Source organism: Rhinatrema bivittatum, chromosome 3 (assembly GCF_901001135.1).
Source record: "Rhinatrema bivittatum chromosome 3, aRhiBiv1.1, whole genome shotgun sequence".
Classification (NCBI taxonomy): domain Eukaryota; kingdom Metazoa; phylum Chordata; class Amphibia; order Gymnophiona; family Rhinatrematidae; genus Rhinatrema; species Rhinatrema bivittatum.
In genome coordinates this window covers 414,745,200-414,763,660 of record NC_042617.1, presented here as the reverse complement: position 1 = coordinate 414,763,660, position 18,461 = coordinate 414,745,200, and the positions used below count along the sequence as shown (strand labels likewise).

Sequence of the window (18,461 nt, the reverse complement as noted above, 5' to 3'; positions counted from 1 at the left end):
GTGAAGTAGACTGGAGCTTTAATATATTCACTCTAGGGCTAGAGAGATTTTTTTATTTCGCTCTGTATGACACTTATTTCAGAATATATTCCAAGTTGCCTGTAAGGTGTTGTATCATGGTCTGATCATGATCATGATCATGACTTAGCATTAGTGTCATGTAGTCATTGGCTAGAGCTCTTGTTTGATAAAATGATGCTGTGTAAATGAGGTCCAAATTAAAGGTTGCATGCTTAAAGCTTCCATCTCTCATTGAATTCAACATTTCTGAAAAATGAAAAATAATTGGTTTCACATGGGATTAGGTGTGCTATGGCAAAAGATGTTATCAGGTAGAAGCTGCATTAATATATAGGCAGCTGTGACATTTCTGACATGGCACCCTTGCACATTCTTTGTACATCCTCAGATATCTGCTGATTATAAAGCATACATATATAGACGTACTAAAAAAAAGGTTGCAGCTTTATTGAATCAGCATGGAAAAATAAACACCTGCATATAGCTGAGGCATGCACTCTTTCACCTCCTTCTGCCATTGCTGTCTGATTGCCTTCCATGCTACCAGTTGCAACATCTCTGATCTTCACTGTATTATTCATTAGAGGACCAGCTAGACCATTAGCATTCTCTCCGCCAACTGGACTCCTGCCACATTAGCTAGGTTGTCCTCTTCCAGCACAGCTGAACCCAGCTCATGCAAAGTGGCTTTCTGTAGTCACTCAGTGCCAGGCAGCTGGTGATGACACACCCACTCCATGCTGTTCCATCTGGAAGGGAATGTGTGCTTAGTACTTGCTTTCACCCATTTGAATACCCTTGACTCTTGGACTTGCCCTATTCATCCACCCCCCAAATAAAGTTACAGACTCATAAACTCAAAGCCTCCCAAATATTACCTCCACTACTTCCTGGAGGGCACTGCTAAACAAGTCCTGCCCTATGTCAGATTTGTGAATTTTGTCAAGCCTGCATAATCTCAGGGTCTGGAAAAGGTGCTAGAGAGCTTGTTGCCAGATAGACATGTGAGAAATCTGGTCTGTGATGAACACGCCAAAAATGTGTAAACTCTGTATGCATAATTTCTGTGTCTTCCAAATACTTATCCTAAAAGATAACTGCCATGGCCAGTGGTAAATTGGGCAAAATAGAAATGGCTTTTGCAGCATCACATGGAGTCAAAAGGTTCAAACAGAACCTCTAGTATCACAGAAAATGACTATGAGCATGGAAACTGAACCCTGCCTTACCATGATCATGAAAGAGCTGCAAATTGTAAAGGGTACTAATGACAGATAAGTCTAATGATACCAAAGAAATTAAAATGGAGGTGACTTTACATTATAAAAATGTTTCTTCATTTTAAAAGCAAGGGAGTGATCTGAAAGAAAGGACTTCTTTGTTGGAAAATATTGTAACAGTATTCCAGGGAAAAGCCAAAATCATTGGTGAACTGAAAAGAGGCTTGAAAGATGCAAATAAGAGTCAGAAACAATTTGAGAATTTTGGGAATTCCAGATAGAAGGGAAGGTGATGATCCAGTGAATTTTTAAAACATTTCTACCAAAGCTACTAGAAATTCAATTTATGAAGAACTTTGAGCTTGAAAAGTACACAGAGTGCCTTCCCATAACTCCAGCAACAAAAGTCCTTGAGACTTAATGAGACATCCTTACATTTCTTTTAGGAAATTTTTTTTAGAAAATCTCAATTTTTTAGGAAATCTCAATTTTTTTTAGGAAATCTTAAAAAAATTGAGGTATGGGTACCTGTACTTTGGAAAGGAACATAAGAAGTTGCCATATTAGGTCAGACTGAAGGTCCATCAAGCACAGCATCCTCTTACCAACAGTGGCCAATCCAGGATACACGTATCTGGCAAGTACCCAAACATTAAAAAGAACCCATGCTATTAATGCCAGCAATAAGCAGTGGCTATTCCCTAGGTCAACTTGACTAATTGCAGTTTATGGACTTCTCCAGGAACTTGTCCAAACCTTTTTTTAAACCCAGCTAAGCTAACTGCTTTAACCACATCCTTTGGCAATGAGCTCCAGAACTAAATTGTGCATTGAGTTAAAAAGAATTTTCTCCAGTTTGTTTTAAATGTGCTACTTGCTAACTTCATAGAGTTTCCCATAGTCCTTCTATTATCTGAAAGAATAATCAACTGATTCACATTTACTTGTTCTAGTCCTCTCATGATTTTGTAGATGACTATCATAACTCCTTTCAGCCATCTATTTTCCAAGCTGAACAGCCCTAACCTTTTTAGCCTTTCCATTTAGGGAGTCGTTCCATCCCCTTTATCATTCCATTCGCCCTTCTCTGTATCTTCTCCTGTGCATCTATATCTTTTTTTGAGATGTGGTGACCAGAACTGAACACACTACTCAAGGTGTGGTCTCATCATGGAGTGATACAGAGGCATTCTCTGTTTTATTCACCATTCCCTTCCTAATGGTTCCTAATATTCTGTTTGCTTTTTTGACTTCTTCAGCACACTGAGCAGAATATTTCAATGCATTATTCACTATGATCCCTAGATTTTCTACCTGAATGGTAGCTCCTAATAGGAACATTATGGGCTATTTTATTTTTACATATATGTATCACCTTGCACTTGTCCACATTAAATTTCATCTGCCAGTTGGATGCCCAGTCTTCCAGTCTTGCAAGGTCCTCCTACAACTTATCACTATCCGTTTATGATTTAACTACTCTGGATAATTTTGTGTCATCTGCAAATCTGATCACTTCACTCATTGTTCCCCTTTCCAGCTCATTTATAAATATATTAAAAAGCACTGGTGCAATTACAGATCCGTGAGGCACTCCCACTGTTTACCTTTCTACTTTGAGAAAATTGATCAGGTAATCCTACTCTCTATAGGATTAAATAGTCTTCAGATCTAAAGAATATTTAGATTTTTATAGATCTGCAAGAATTTAAATATTCTTTATATTATTGCAGAAATAAAGAATACTTAGATTCCAAATACAGCCACAGCATAGAAAAGGAAGGCATTTCTGGCAATATAGGAGCACCTAAGAAATATAAAAACAAAGTTTGGATTGTTCTGTCCAGCAAAAATGAAAATCTATAAGATAGAGAATAGCAGGTGAGACATTGACTTATGGATTATATTCCAGGCTACAAGACTGGGTAATTTTAAAAAGAACACGCATGCACCCATAAATGTGTGTATTGGCGCATGAGCAGAAATATGCTGCAATTATATATCATGTGCAAAAATAGGCGAATATCATTTAAAATCCCCCGCCACACATTTGTGTGCATGTATTCAAGAGGCAATTTGAATAAATGTCCCGTACGTATTTACGCTAGGGCTTTAGCAGCTTTTAAGCGTGCATGCAAGCAGATTTTAAAACATGCTCATGCAAGGGAAAAAACAGTTTTTCCAATTAGTCCACCAGTTTGTCCAGTTGATATTGAAGTCTACAAGACCCCTCTAGTTCTTCATCCTGTAAGCCCCCACTTGACCCCAAAACTTCAAGCTGTGCTGAAAGCCCTAAAACTCGAAATCTCTAGACTTGCTCCTCATCGGGACCTGCAGTAAAGTAATGCGGATAACACATGGACATACGCAATGGTCAGTTTTTTTAAAATTCAGAGTTATGCACGTAAGCTTCACCTTTCCCCTGAATGCTCATGCCCTGCCTGTGCCCCACCCTTTTCTACCCTCTTATTCTTGACGCGTGTATGAGCATGAATGTGCGTACTTCATGGCTTCTTAAAATTCGCATTGCTTGTGCATGGCCCGCATACGTGGCCATTTTTGTGCAAGCAACGCTTTTAAAATTAAGTGCGTATTTTTCTACTTTTCTGTAATCACAAACAAGGGACTGTATATGAGTTTGGGTTTATATAAGGCTCTCAATTAAAATTGGACTAACTGCAGAAAATCTGTGAATACTTGAGAGATTTAGAAATAATTACTCTGAATCATTTCTTGTCAAGCTTATCTAGTATGAGAGCTTCAAGGCTGTAAGTCTGTTCTTAAATTCTTCTTTACGGTAGGCCAGCACTTCATCTCTGTCACTACTACAGTTTCCTTTGTGGGAATTTTCTACTTCCAATGCCATAAAGGAGATGAATAATTGTTTGGGGGCTATTTCTCTTATTTACTGCTCTTATCCTACCTGATCCCATGGTAATCCATCTTTTCTTTAGATTGCAAAGTGAAGGCCAACTTGGTGGATTCAGGATAAGCGGGGGTTATAATTCTGAACAAGTTTGACCTGAGCTGATTAATCTCCATCCTAAATCCAGACAACTGGACCCAGGATAACACTGCAGGCTGCAGTAGGTCTCTCTAAATCTGTTGACCCACAATTGCAGCACTGTACAACTCCCTTCATTTTCACTACCATTGTTTCTGTTTAACAACATGAATCAAAGTCTTTTAAAAAATGTTCTTGTTATTTTCATCTTGTAGGAAATTGTGTGTAATAGGTACCTGATTAGAATTCAGTGACTTCTTGCCTTTTGAGCAAGCTTATATAAAGATCCTACCCCTTTTACAGAGAACAGTCTGTAAAAGAAAGACCGGAAGGTGTGACATAGGTTCCATTGTCATGTACAGTATAATGCCCTGTGCTACCTCAGACTCTATAGTGTGAATGTCTAACTTGTAGACAATAACTGTATTTATGATAGAATCCTGACAGTTAATTGCATAAAAGTAACTGAAACCATGGCCTTTGTAGTAATGAACTCAAACTGAAAGATGTCCTTTGTAGCTTGAACTCAAAGATACAAAGTGACTTGATTTCATATTATGCTTTCTAGGCTCTTCCTGGTGAACTTGGAACTAAACCTTTGACCTTCACATTTGTGCCATCTGTCAGAAGACTTCCAGCTCACTTTCAGATTGTAGAGTCCTCTAAACTCATTTTCAAATCTGCAGAGAAGCCAAACAGAGGTAGATGTGAAGAAACTTTAAACAAGGTAGATCTTTTAAAATCTTTCTCAGTTGTATTTATTTATTTTTACTTAATGGAGGCTCTGCTGAAGAAATAGATAGTGAACAATCTACAATCTGGTGAGTTGCAGGATCTAAGGCAACATGGTTTTTCCAGAGGAAAATCAGGTCAAACAAATTTGATAGATTTTTTGATTGGGTAACTAGAGAATTATCAAGGCTGGGCAGGCTGGTGCAAGGTAATTCCCCAGGCTGCAGCATCATAGGGGTGAAGAGCAGAGTAAGGCAAGGTCTTCTTCCTGCCCAGCCATCTCACCCTTGGATTGAGCCCTCAGGTTCTGGTGGCTGACAGGACTTCACTTCTAGTATTCAGGCAGGAATGAAGGCAGACTGTGGTCAGGAATGGAGCTAGGCAGGAAACAGGGCAGGCAAGACAGAACCAGACAAACAAGAACAGATAAGAGATAAGATAACCACTGGAGACCCACAGGAGACAGGGGAGCAAGGGCAGAAGGACCACTGGTGAGATAGGCCACTGGGAGACTCAAACACAGGATGAAACAAGCTGAGAACACACTGGTGAGAGGCCTAAACAGGGGACTCTCAGGCAAGGTAAGCCACCAGGAGGCCTAGGCAGGATAAGGGCAGTATAAGGAATACACAGGCAAGGTAGGACACCAGGAGACCTAGACAGGACAAGGATAAGATAAGGAGCACACTGCAAGATAGGCCATTGGGAGGCCTAGACAGAACAAGGGGAGGGCAGGGAACACACCAGCAAGCTAGGACACTGGGAGACCTAGATAGTACAAGGGCACGGTCAGGAATACACAGGCAAACTAGGCCACCAGTATACCTAGACAGAATAAGGCAATGAAAGGAGCACAAAGACAAGCTAAGCATTGGGAGATCTAGACAGAGCAAGGGCAAAGCAAGGAATACACAAGCAAGTTAGAACACTGGGAGATCTAAACAGAGCAAGGGCAAAGCAAGAAATATACAGGTAAGCTAAGCCACTGGGAGACCTAGACAGGACAAGGACAAGGCAAGAAATATACAGACAAGCCAGGCCAGTGGGAGACCTAGAAAGGGCAAGAACAAGATAAGGAACTCAAGAACAAGGTAAGGTATATACACAGGCAAGGCAAACAGGAACCTTTGGCAAGATAAGGTAATTGCAAAAAAGGTCAAAGCAAGGAGCCAGGGTGACTTGATGATGAGGCCTGGAGCTAAAAGTGAGGGAGGGATTTAAAGGACTGGCCTTGCTGCATCTTGCAGCCTTTAATGTGAAGGCTAGAACAGGATTGATTATGGCCTACTCAGAGCCCCAGCTGGCAAGGGGATGCCTAACAGCCAGTATCATTACAATAATTACATCAAGGGCATACACTACTTGGATTTTTTTTTAACATTGCTCCACATAGGAGACTCATGAATAAATTGAGCAGCATGGGAGTGGGTCTTAAAGTGGTTGATTAGATTGGAAATTAGTTGACTGATAGATAACAGAGATTAGTGGTAAATGGAAGTCACTTGGAGGAAAGAAAAGTGATTAGTGGAGTGCCTCAAGGATCTGAAGTCAATTCTGTTAAATATCTTTGTGAGTGATGTCGCAGAGGGCTTACAAGGAAAAATTTCTCTTTTTGCAGATGACACTAAAAACTGCAACACAGTGAACATTCCTGAAGGAATAGTGAGAATGAGAAGTGATAAAAGTATAGGGAACCTTTGGTTTCCCTAACTAAAAGGATTGTACCATTTATATGGGGAGGTTCTGTGTAGAAAGTAGCAGAGAGAGATTTGGGTTTTGCTCCCACATGTGGGAGCTGCACATGGTGTCACCTAGCAGTTTATCATCCCCAGCACCATCTATTATTTTGGATTTTTACTTGCATTTTCAAGCAGACAAAAGCCTGAAGTGTTGCGTGTGCTGGCTGCGGCAGACCCGCGGCTCGCCCTCTTACCTTCAGCCGCCCAAACCAGTGCCTGATTCCATGTCCCATGCGGCGGTAGGCTGCTGACTCCATCCTCGGGCTGTTCCTGGTGCTCCTAGTACTACGACGGACTCCTGTGCTCCACAGCGGGTCTCTCCACATGGCTCGCGGAGAGATTCAGCCATCCAGCGCTGCGCCTCTTCCTAGGTGTGCTCGCACCTCTGTGTATTTTGAAGGGCCCATGGTGGGAACTTGGCTGTGGCCCCGGATGATGTCGCTGATGCTCCAGTACTTAAGGCCGGGCTCGGCTCCTGTTAGTCGCTTTTGCAACAGGTCTCCACACTGGTGGTGTACTTTGTTGCCTCCTGGTGATTCTCCTGTGTTTCTGGTTCCTGATCCCTGAGAGTTCCTGTTCCTGTTCGTCTTTGTTCCTGCATTCCTGATTCTTTGTCCTTCCTCGGATTGACTCTCAGACATGACCTCTGCTTTGCCTGACCACGCCTTTCATCTTCTCCTGGCCATGACCTCTGCTTTGCCTGACCACGCCATTGATCTTCTCCTGGACCTAAGAACATAAGAACATAAGAAGTTGCCATAATGAGTCAGACCAAGGGTACATCAAGCCCAGCATCCTGTCTCCAACAGTGGCCAATCCAGGTTACAAGTACCTGGAAAGTACCCAAACACTTTATTTCTAGGCTCCTCTGCAATATCAAATCAAAATACTGACCAAAATTAGATCTAGCACTGAAACATGAGGCACTCCATTTATAATTCCCCTTTCTTTCGAGAAAACTTCATTTATCATTATCCTTTGTTTCCCATCACTCAACCAATTTTTAGCTCGACCTGACCTCTGCTTTGCCTGACCACACCATTGATCTTCTCCTGGACCCAACCTCTGCTTTGCCTGACCACACCATTGATCTTCTCCTGGATCTGACCTCTGCTTTGCCTGACTTCGTCACTGATCTTCTCCTGGTCCTGACTTCTGCCTTGCCTTGCCACTGCTCTTGGATTGCCACCTGCCCTGACTTCAGCCTGTTCTACGATGCTACTCTAGTCTTGGTCCTAGACGTAGCCTCTCAGTCTTCAGCCTGTTCTTGATCAGGTGCCCCCTGTCAGACTTTGGTTTCCTTTGGCGCCCGGGTCTCCAGGACCCTGCCTTGTCCAGCACAGACTCCTCCATTCTTCAGTTGCTTCCGCTGGGCTGACCACATCACTCTCTCCTCGATGACTGCATACAGAGGCCTACCTAACTCCAGCCGGCCCCGGTACCCTAAGGCTCAACCTGCAGGGAACGAGGGCTGGTATTGGCGAAGCTCCAGCTGGCCTCCATCCGTCAGCCCACTCCGCCTGCCGATGGTGGGGACCCGTAGGATCCTTCGTACGGGTAGCGCCAACCCCATCTCAGCCCAAGGGTCCACCTCCCATGCAACATGAAGTCTCCTGCCATGCAATTTTCCTTAATTTAATGGGAAGGAGTTGTGACTTTTTTCCTTTTGGTGGTCGGCCTCTGTTGACCATATTCTGTTTGATATTACTCTTTTAATCCAATTCTTGGAGAATTCCCTGTGAAAGCTGATCCCCAGTGTTACAGTGGATTGGGACCTCTCTATAGTCAAGACTGGATTTAGGGTAAGGAAGACCTATAGTGTGCTATCTCTCCTCTGATAGTGACCTGATGTAGAGGAGTTTGAAATTTAAATTAACTGTCTTTTTGGACTATCTCCTTTGTTTGAGGCTGGGAAGTTATTCTACCCTCCCTGACTCTTGCTTAATTTTTGTCTTTTTTTTGGGTTTAAAGACTATTTTCTTTTTCCATTTTTGGGAACTGATGGTCCTTGCTGCTGGGACTCAATAATCAAATCATTGGGAAAGTGGAATCCTTAATTCTGAAAGATCCCAGGAGTGTAGAGGAATTAATTTGAAGGAGGGGATTCAAGTGAATGGCATAAAGAAAAGGAAACCAGAGGATACAAAGTAACGGTAACAAGAACTTTTTTGCTGCTTATTCAGGGAAACTGCCAATGAGAAAGTGCTCATCCAGCACTGCCTAAGGAGTTAAAGGATTTCAGAGGATTCAGGAAAGTGTATTACAACTGGAACTAAGTTCTGGTGAAATATTGGGACCCGCCTTCAGTGGGAAAAGCATGGAAATAAATTGGGAGCTAAAGTAGCATTGAACTATCCTCAACCTGAATAATTCTAAAGTATTTGGCAAAATTGGGAACAAGAGGAAAATCAGTGTAAATACTAGGGATGTGCAGAGCAAAAGTTTAAGTTCATATGTCCATAAGTCGAAAGGGGGTCCCATTTGCGGTCAATATGGACATATGGAGAATTCCATAATTTGAGTCTATGTCCATACGTGCAAATAAAAATTTAAACCCCTCACCCTCCTTAATCCCCCCCCAAAGACTTACCACAACTCCCTGGTGATCCAGCGGGGAGTGAGGACGCCATTTCTGAAATCCTTTGCGAGGAGCACGTGACATCGGCGCCACGTCGGAGTGACGCGGCGTCACGTGATTCCCTGCGAGTTCGCGTCGGAACGCTCGTTCGGCCCAAAATGAACTTTTGGCCAGCTTGGGGGGGTCCCCAAGCTGGCCAACCATCCTTGGTACAGAACTGTTCTGTACCATTTTGGCCAGCTTGGGGGTCCCCAAGCTGGCCAAAAGTTCATTTTGGGCCGAACGAGCGTTCCGGCGTGAACTCGCGGGGAATCACATGACGCCGCGTCACTCCGACGTGGCGCCGACGTCACGTACTCCTCGCAAAGGATTTCAGAAATGGCGTCCTCACTCCTCGCTGGATCACCAGGGAGTTGTGGTAAGTCTTTTGGGGGGGGGGGGGGATTAAGGAGGGTGAGGGGTTTAAATTTTTATTTTGGATCAACAATCGCGATTTCCAACGTATTCAACATAGCTATGTTGAATAAGTTGGAAATCCGATCGTTTACGTCTCATCACTTTTTTAAGTTAAAAAAAAAAAAAAAAAAGTAGCGTTTTACATTTAAGTTCAAAATGAATGCACACCCCTAGTAAATACAAGTGCTTCCAGAAGAGATGAAAGATTTTGTTAAAGAAGTAGCATCACAAGTTTATTAATCTTCCTACTGTCTTATTATTTATTGACTTTAATTAAAATTTGATTTGAAGCAGTAAATATTAGCCAGTCATCTAATCAACTATCAGTAAAATCCATTGGAAACCATTCTGCTTCTTAGTGTGTTTATTGGATGCACCGACAGTAATAATTATCAGTTCTGTACCAAGGATGGATGAGGGCTTTATTGCAAAAAAGAACCGGGTAAAAGTACTACTGGTCATCCCCCATATAGAGCCTTGGAACTCAGATAACTAATACTATCCATGGAGCGAGTGAGAAGGGGGAGACTTAAGAGGAGTTGTATGCAGAATGGGTCCATTCCTTTTTCTTCTATGTGTCCCTGGGTGCAAACGCAAGGATCCGTCCTGCCTAGGGGTTACATAAGAAAGCTTGAAGAATGGTTGAAGACTTGGCAGTTACAATTCAGTGCCAAATAGTGCAGAGGCATGCATGTGGGGTAAAACTAATCCAAAGTAGCTCACTGCAATGGTAGGGTAGGAGGATGAGAGCTTGATGAGTATGGACTGAGAGAGAGCTTGGGGGTAATAAAATCTGATTATATAAAGGTAGTACAGAAGTGTGACAAGGCAGTGAATAGAGCCAGAGGGATTCTAGGCTACATAGAGAGAAGCATAATTAGGAAAAAAGAGGTGATAATGCCTCAGTATCCCAGGCCACTGGTGAGGCCTCACCTGGAATACTGGGTTAATTTTTGGAGGCCTTGTCTCAAAAAGGATTGGCAGAGGATAGAAGTGATCCAGAGACAGGCAACCAATATGATGCGGGGCCTACACCGGAAGACTTATGAGAAGAGACTAGGAATAAATATGTATATCTGAGAGGAGAGGAGAGACGGAGGAAATGATACAGACTTTTAAATATCTCAAAAGTATAAAAAATACGCAAGAGGTAAACCTTTTACAATGGAAAAAAAAACCCTGTAGAATTAGGTGTCATGACATGAGACCTCTTGGTTGTAGGCTCAGGAATAACGTCAGGAAATATTTTTTATCCGGAAAGGGTGGTGGAAGCCTGGAATGCCGTCCCAGAGGAGGTGGCGAAAACAAAAAGGAACAGAATTAAAAAGGGCATGGAATAAATAAAAAGGATCCGTAGAGGCAAAAGGAGAGAAATAAAGCACTGGGGAAATTTTTCTGAATATGGGCTACCTGTATGAAGCAGCAGATACAGCCCTGAGCAAGAAGGTGAGGGGGTAACTTACACAGAGTGGCAGTTACAACTTACAACATTTAATACCTTGCTGGGTAGTCTGTTTTGATGATTTGGTCTTTATTTGTGGTCATTCACTATGTTACTAAGTTAGTTCCACTGAGTGGGTCACACAATCTTTAAATGCACTTATATGCACCTCAAATTGTGAATTTTATGTTGACATCATATTAGGGCCAGTGAATATGCTTTAATCCTCATATGGTCTGACCTTAGTATAACATTTTAGGAAGCTATAACTGAAGTGTTTTGGCTAATTGATTGCTGCACTTATAAAAATTATTTTTCATTCTTTATTTATTGAGTTTTAATTATTTATATGATACAAAACAAAGAAAATTCAAAAAACACAAAGTAAAGAAAAGAAATCAGTTTAGAATACACATCTAAGCAATGAACAAAGTCCACATCAGGAGACAGTAGTTTCCCAAAAACAAGCAGTATCATTACGATTTAATGGACCTATTTAAAATAAAAGTTTCCAAATGTGCCTGATCAAAGATAATAAATTTTTCCCCTGGTGCTCAATTATGCATTTACAGGGGAATTTCAGAAAAAATGTGACGAATATGGCTAAGACCCGAGGTCTCAAATTCAAAAAAATTCCACACTTGCAGATCTTCCAATAATGCCCCAAATATTAGCAGGAGGAGATCTTGCCTCTGGTCTTAGAGTTAAATTGTCCAATTCTGTGCTCAAGTTCCTTTGCAGTAATGAATTGAACCTCAATACATGTTGATCCATAGATTATTTGATAGGAGTTGAGCTCTGAGAAGAAAAGATTTTGCCTTTCCTTTTCCTTCCTATATTGCACATGAAAAAAAGTCAGGCATAAGGTGTGCAGCTTAGGTGCGCTGGTGGTGCACTCCACTGCTCACCACGTTAAGAAGGCCAGAGGGTCAGGTGACTCAGACTCACAGGTGGCTCAATGACACCTATGGCACTCCTGGGCAGAAACAGAAGATTGGGTAGGTTGCTCTCCTACGAACCTTCTCTGCTTGCTGTGTTAAGAAGGCCCCAGGGGTTCAGGTAACTTGGACTCACAGGTGGCCAGATGACACCTGTGGCACTCCCGGGCAGGAACAGATGATCGGGTTGGCTGCTGTTCCTGCATTTATAAAATTTAATTTAAAAAAACTCAGCATATGATTATGCTAAGTTCAGACCATATGAAGATATATGGTGGGAACATAGTGGGAGATTGAGAGAGGGAAAAAGAGAGAGAAACTTTGGACCAAGTATGGGGGGAGATAGAGTGAGGCTAGTCAGTGACGGTTGGCAATAGGGTGGGGGATTGAGTTAGATACGAGTAGGGACATGGTGAGACGATGGAGAGACACTGGTGGTTGAAGGGTGGGAGGATTAAATGAGACCAGTGGAGACAGGGTGAGGGGATTGAGAGAGAGAGAGAGAGAGAGAGCATGCAGGGAACAAAGTAGGATGAGAGAGAGAAAGACACTGGTAACAGGAGAGACCATTTCAGTTTTAGTTTATTAAAATTTATATACAACATTTTCAGAGTGCCATTTCAAGGTGACTTACAAAGTAAGGACAATTCAGGACAAAAATACAAATAGTATCTGTAATAATGGACAATGTCTAAAATAGGCCTGAGATTAACTATTATAGAACATTTGGTCTAGATTATATGCTTGTTTAAATTGATAGGGTTATAGTCCTAATAACATCAGGTATGGAGCTCCAAAGAATTGTCCAGCTAACAAGAAGGATTGGTCCTTTGTTAATTCCTGTCTTGCCTTCTTGACTGTGGGGATCTCAAGCAGGAATTTTTCTTCCAAATAAAGGGGTAGCACAAGCCTATAAATCATGAGTATGGAGCTGGTTCAGCATTTGGTATCATTATACCTAATCCTGTGGATTAGGTTCAAAGTTTTATATTTTGTCTGCTACTTCAATGGCAACCAGTGAAATGAAATGAGACTGGAAGTAATAAGTTAATGCATCAGGAGTGCAAGACAGGGTGCGAGCTGCAGCATTTTGAACAAGCTGAAGGGATTGTAACCTGTATTGCAGAAGGTCTATATACAGAGAATTACAATAATAATCAAGGCTATTTAATACCAGAGATTGTATTGTAGTATGAATTGTCTCTATCTTCAGAAAAGGTCGTAAACGCCGGTCATTTGTGGGGACAGTATGGGATTGAGAGACAGAAAGTGTGGTGGGGTCTGGGTGGGGAAACAGAGAGAGAGAGAGAAACTGTTGAGGACAGGGTTGGGATACTGAGAGAGATAGATTGGTAGGAACAGAGTGGAGTGATTTAGAGAGACTAGAGGGAAAAATGACTGATGGGAATAGGGTGGGATTGAGAGAAAGATAGACTGGCAGGGACAGGAAAAGAGGAGTGTGAGAGACTGATGGGGAAAGGATAAGAGTACTGAGAAAGATTTAAATGACTGCGAGAGAATGTAGAGAAAGGGAAAGGGAAGTGAGGGAGGAACTAGTAGTAACAGAGTGAGAGGACTGAAAGAGACTGGTGGGTACAGGGTGGAAGGATTGAAAGAGAGACTGATAGGAATATGTGGAAAATTGAGAAACTGGTGGCAATAAAAGAGAGAGAGACTGGTGGGAACAGGGTGGGAGAATTGAGAGATACTGTTAGGTACATGGTGGAAGAATTGAAAGAAAGTGAGAGAGAAACTGATGGAAACAGGGTAGGGAAAATTGACAAAGACCTAGTAGGGGGCAGGGGAGGGGGACAGAGAGAAAAAGTAGTGGGAACGAGGTTTGATGATTGAGAGAGACTAAGTTACAGGGGGAAGGACTGAATGAGACTTGTGGGGGCAGGATAGAGGAACTGAGAAAAGAGAGAAAGACAGGTTTGAGGATTGAGAGAAATTGATGGGAACAGGGTGGGAAATTAAATGGTTGGGAAAGGGTGGGGATGGAGAGAGACTGGTGTGGGCAGAAAGGGACGATTAACAAGGGAGAGAGCGAGACCAGTGGGAGGATCAGGAGACATTGTTGGGAACAGGATGGAATTGTGTGAGAGAATGGTGAGAGGAGGGTGACAAAAAATGATAAAGGGAATGGAATGTCTCTCCTATGATGAGATGCTTTGCAGGTTAGGTCTTTTCTATTTATATAAGAGATGGTTGAGGGGGGACATGATAGAAGGTAATAAAATCATGAGTGGGGTGAAACAAGTAAATACTAAAACAAGGCGATAGTCTATGAAACTAACAACCAGAAGATTTAAAGCAAATCAAATAATTTTTTTTTTTTTACTCAGCGCACAAACTGTGGACTCTATTGCCAGATTATGTGATCAAAGTGATTAGCAAAGTGGGATTTAAAAGAAGTTTGGACAACTTCCAGGAAGAAAAGTCCATAAAGCATTATTAGCTAGACTACAAAAAGCTATTGCTATCCCAGGGAGTGAGTAACAAGAAATAGGTCTAATACATGGGATCTATCGAGTACTTGTGACCTAGACTGGCCGATGGTGGAAACAGGATGCTGGGCTTGATGGACCCTTGGTCTGACCCAACATGGCATTTCTTATGTTCATATGACAGGGTAGGGGGATGAGAAAGAGAATGAGAGACTGGTGGGAGCATTAGGAGAGATTGGAGGGGAGAGGATGGCAGGGAAAGAGGGAGATAGAAAGATACTGGTAGGATGAAGGGAAGGGGGACCTCACCACCCACATCTCTTGAAAATGTGAGACTTCTTGATATTGTGCAGGTTGACCATTCCTGATACAGAACAGCTATTTCAGATGTATATATAGCTTTTATTTAGATTATCTAATTTATGTATTAGATTTGGATTATTTTGACCTTTTATTTATAGTAAGTAATAATTTAATGACTGCAGTATTTATACTACAAATAATGACAATATGATTGCCACATACTTCCACTTGCATTGTATAATTTCAGTAAATTAGTTTCTAATGAAATAGAAGGCTTATCTTCTAAAAGCAAATGTTAAGGATCTTACTTAGCCTCATCATAACTATAAAAAGGAGATTAAAAAACTGTAGTAACTTGGAATCTAGTAATCTAGAGGCCAACTTTTAAAGCCATTTAGCCGGCTAATGAATGTTATCCATAAACATTTTATTTACTTAGGGGTAGATTTTCAAATAGCGCGCATAGACGTACTTTTGTTGGCGCTCCAGGCGCTCCAGGCGCCAACAAAAGTACGCTGGATTTTAGTAGATACGTGCGGAGCCGCGCGTATCCGCTAAAATCTGGGATCGGCGCGCGCAAGGCTATCAATTTTGTATAGCCGGCGCGCGCCAAGCCGCGCAGCCTACCCCCATTCCCTCGGAGGCCACTCCGAAATCAGAGTGGCCTCGGAGGGAATCCTCTAACGCCCTCCCCTCACCTTCCCCTCCCTTCCTCTACCTAACCCACCCACCCGGCCCTGTCTAAGCCCCCCCCTTACCTTTGTCAGGGGATTTACGCCTCCCACAGGGAGGCGTAAATCCCCGCGCGCCAGCGGGCCTCTTGCGCGCCGGGACGCGACCTGGGGGTGGGTACGGAGGGTGCGGCCATGCCCCCGGACCGCCCCGGGCCGTAGCCACGCCCCGTACCCGCCCCCAAAACGCTGCCGACACGCCCCCTAAACGCCGCGACGACCGGGCCCGCCCCCCCGACATGCCCCCGACACGCCCCCCTCGGAGAACCCCGGGACTTACGCGCCGGTAGGCCTATGTAAAATAGGCTCACCGGCGCGCAGGGCCCTGCTCGCCTAAATCCGCCCAGTTTTGGGCGGATTTAGGCGAGCAGGGCTCTGAAAATCCGCCCCTTAGTTAGTTAGTTATTTTATATACCATAGTTCCAAATGAAGATCACAATGGTTTACAAAAGTAACTTTTGTCCTTTAGGTCATTACATTATGGTGTATTGGTCTAACATACTTTAGTAAGATACATTCTAGTATTACAAATACTTTGGTAAGATACACATTTTGGTATGGCAGACACATTGGAAGAATTGAATAGGGTCATATGAGTCAAGGGTGATGTTCTTCTACATCTCAACTGAGGAAGGGGGCAAAATGTTAGTAGGCTAGGGGATCTGTTTAGTAATTTACATGGTTGTTGGTGAGTTTTGAATATCCTGGTAATCATCCAGCTTTCTTTTAGCCAGCTAAGTCATTATTTGGCTAAAAGTTAGTCCAGGGATGGCCAACTCCTGTCTTCAAGAGCCACAAGCAAGCCTGAGATATATTTGCATACAATGGAGGAAGGGTGTGGAAATCTATTTTGTGCATATTCATTGTTTATATTCTGAATCCCAGACCTCTTTGTGGTGCTTGAGGCTTGGAATTGGTGCCCCATAATTTAGCTGAATAAGTAAAGGCTAATCTTGAGGGCATTCTGAGGTAGAGTTGAGTTAGCTGAACCACTTATCCTGTTAACTTTGAAAGGACCAGGCCAGGGCTGTGGTAGCAGTGTACCATGATCCTTGTTGAAGATTTAGATTTTCAAGATACCGGGAAGGAGGGAGGGTTAGAGTTGGAGTGGATTTGGGGAGGGGGAGGGGGGTATAGGAAGGGATGCAGTGGAAGGCTAATTTGTATAACATTATGGGGAACCGGGGAGTGGGTGGTGGAGGTTGGGGAGTGAGGCAAGACCTGGATTTCTTCAATTTTGGGATTTTAAATCCTGTCAGAGGGGTTTTGGGGTTGGGTGCTGGAGTCTCAGTCCCGCAAAACCTTTGATTATAAGCTTGAGTGGGGGATGGGGGGAGAAACTGTGATTGGGCCAATAGACCCGTGAGGTTCTTTTTGTTTTTAATCTGCCGCGCCGGTTAATCGGCTATATTCTTTTTTAATATAGCCAGTTGAAGCTAAAGTTATCAGGCCACATTCAAAGGACGTCTGGTTAGGTTTAAATTTATCAGGCAAAAGGTATCCGGATAATTTTAATCGGGAATATTCAGTGGGAAGTTTAAGACCCTGAATATCCAGGATAACTTACCTGGATACATTTTCTGTTCCATTTTTTTTTTTTTTAAATAATGGCCTTCCTTTATTTTGGAGTTTAGATGGTTATCTGAATTTTGTTAGAAATACAGGGGTCCATATTCAGCCGCTGAGCAGCTAGTTAGTTAACAAGTAGATTTTCAAAACCCTTCTTGCGGTCAATCCGGGATATATGTGCGTGACTTGGAAGCGCACGGGCCATGCACGAATCTCCCAGTACGCGCATTACAAAGGTTTTGAGCAAAAGGGGTGGGATGTGGGCAGTGCCTGGGTGGGGTATGGGCAGGCCTGGTCAGCACCATGAAGTCATATTGGACATAAGCGCGCCAGGATCCCACAACTGGGTAACTTGCTTCTGCTACGGACTGCGTGTAAGTATAGAAATAAAAAAAATGAGCGTAGTCACTGGGGTTTTAGGGGTTGAGGCTAGTAGGGTAAAAGGGAGGCAAGTTAGGTAGGGGGTTTAGGGAGTCCGCTTCTTTACTGGGGCGAACTGAGAGGGAACTGGGAAATAGGCCCATTCCATCACTGTGCGTACCCTTTACGTGCTTGAGACAGGGTTCATGCACACATGCGCGCGTCGATATAAAATCGTGCGCATGGGTAGCCAATATTATACATGCACTCATAAACGCAGGTATGTTATAAAATCAGCACGTCCACAAGTGCACTGGCAAATGCGTACACATGTGAACCCATTCACAACTTTTAGAATCTACCTTTAAGTTAGCAGAATACACCTACCCGGCTAACTAAGGCCTGGATTCATCATTCTATCGCAGAATGATGAATCCTGTGAAAACGGGGAACAGGGGGGGGCGAAGGGGAGGGGGGCCTGTGAAAGCCGGCAGCCTTCGCACCACTGCTGTGGTGGTGCTATTCGGTGCGCTACTGGTGACGATAAGGTCTTCAAGCTCTTGGTTTTGAATTTTCAGAGCTTGGTGCATGGTTTTGAGGAGAAAAAATATTCACAGATAAAGCAGGTGCAAACCTCAGTTATATATTTATTATATACTGACATTTGATCTGAGATATCACATTGGTTTACATTCAGGTACTGTAGGTATTTCCCTATCCCCAGAGGGCTTAAAATCTAAGTTTTGTACCTGAGGCAATGGAGGTTAAAGTGACTTGCCCAAGGTCACAAGGAACAACAGTGGGGCTTGAATGCTGGTCTCCTGGTTTATAGCCCACTGCTCTAACCACTAGGCTATTCCTCCTCCCAATATGTTGGGAGGATATGTTTTTTCTGGGTAATTATGAATATAAGAAATGCCAT

The 18,461-nt window shown here is 42.9% G+C and overlaps 1 protein-coding gene across 7 annotated transcripts in view; it reads left to right on the top strand.

Annotated features, from left to right (window-relative positions):
* The window catches only part of MLIP (muscular LMNA interacting protein), a 274,040-nt gene that overhangs the window by 149,507 nt on the left and 106,072 nt on the right, over positions 1–18,461 (top strand). For 4 of the 7 annotated variants that reach the window (XM_029595699.1, XM_029595705.1, XM_029595698.1 and 1 more), the window contains exon 4: positions 4,814–4,972. The exons of 2 other annotated variants lie outside the window; for them this stretch is intronic. In XM_029595699.1, the coding sequence (XP_029451559.1) occupies positions 4,814–4,972 (159 nt within the window). Of the gene's footprint in view, positions 1–4,813; positions 4,973–18,461 lie in introns of those variants that run through there. One more of the 7 variants, XM_029595701.1, reaches the window with a different exon arrangement.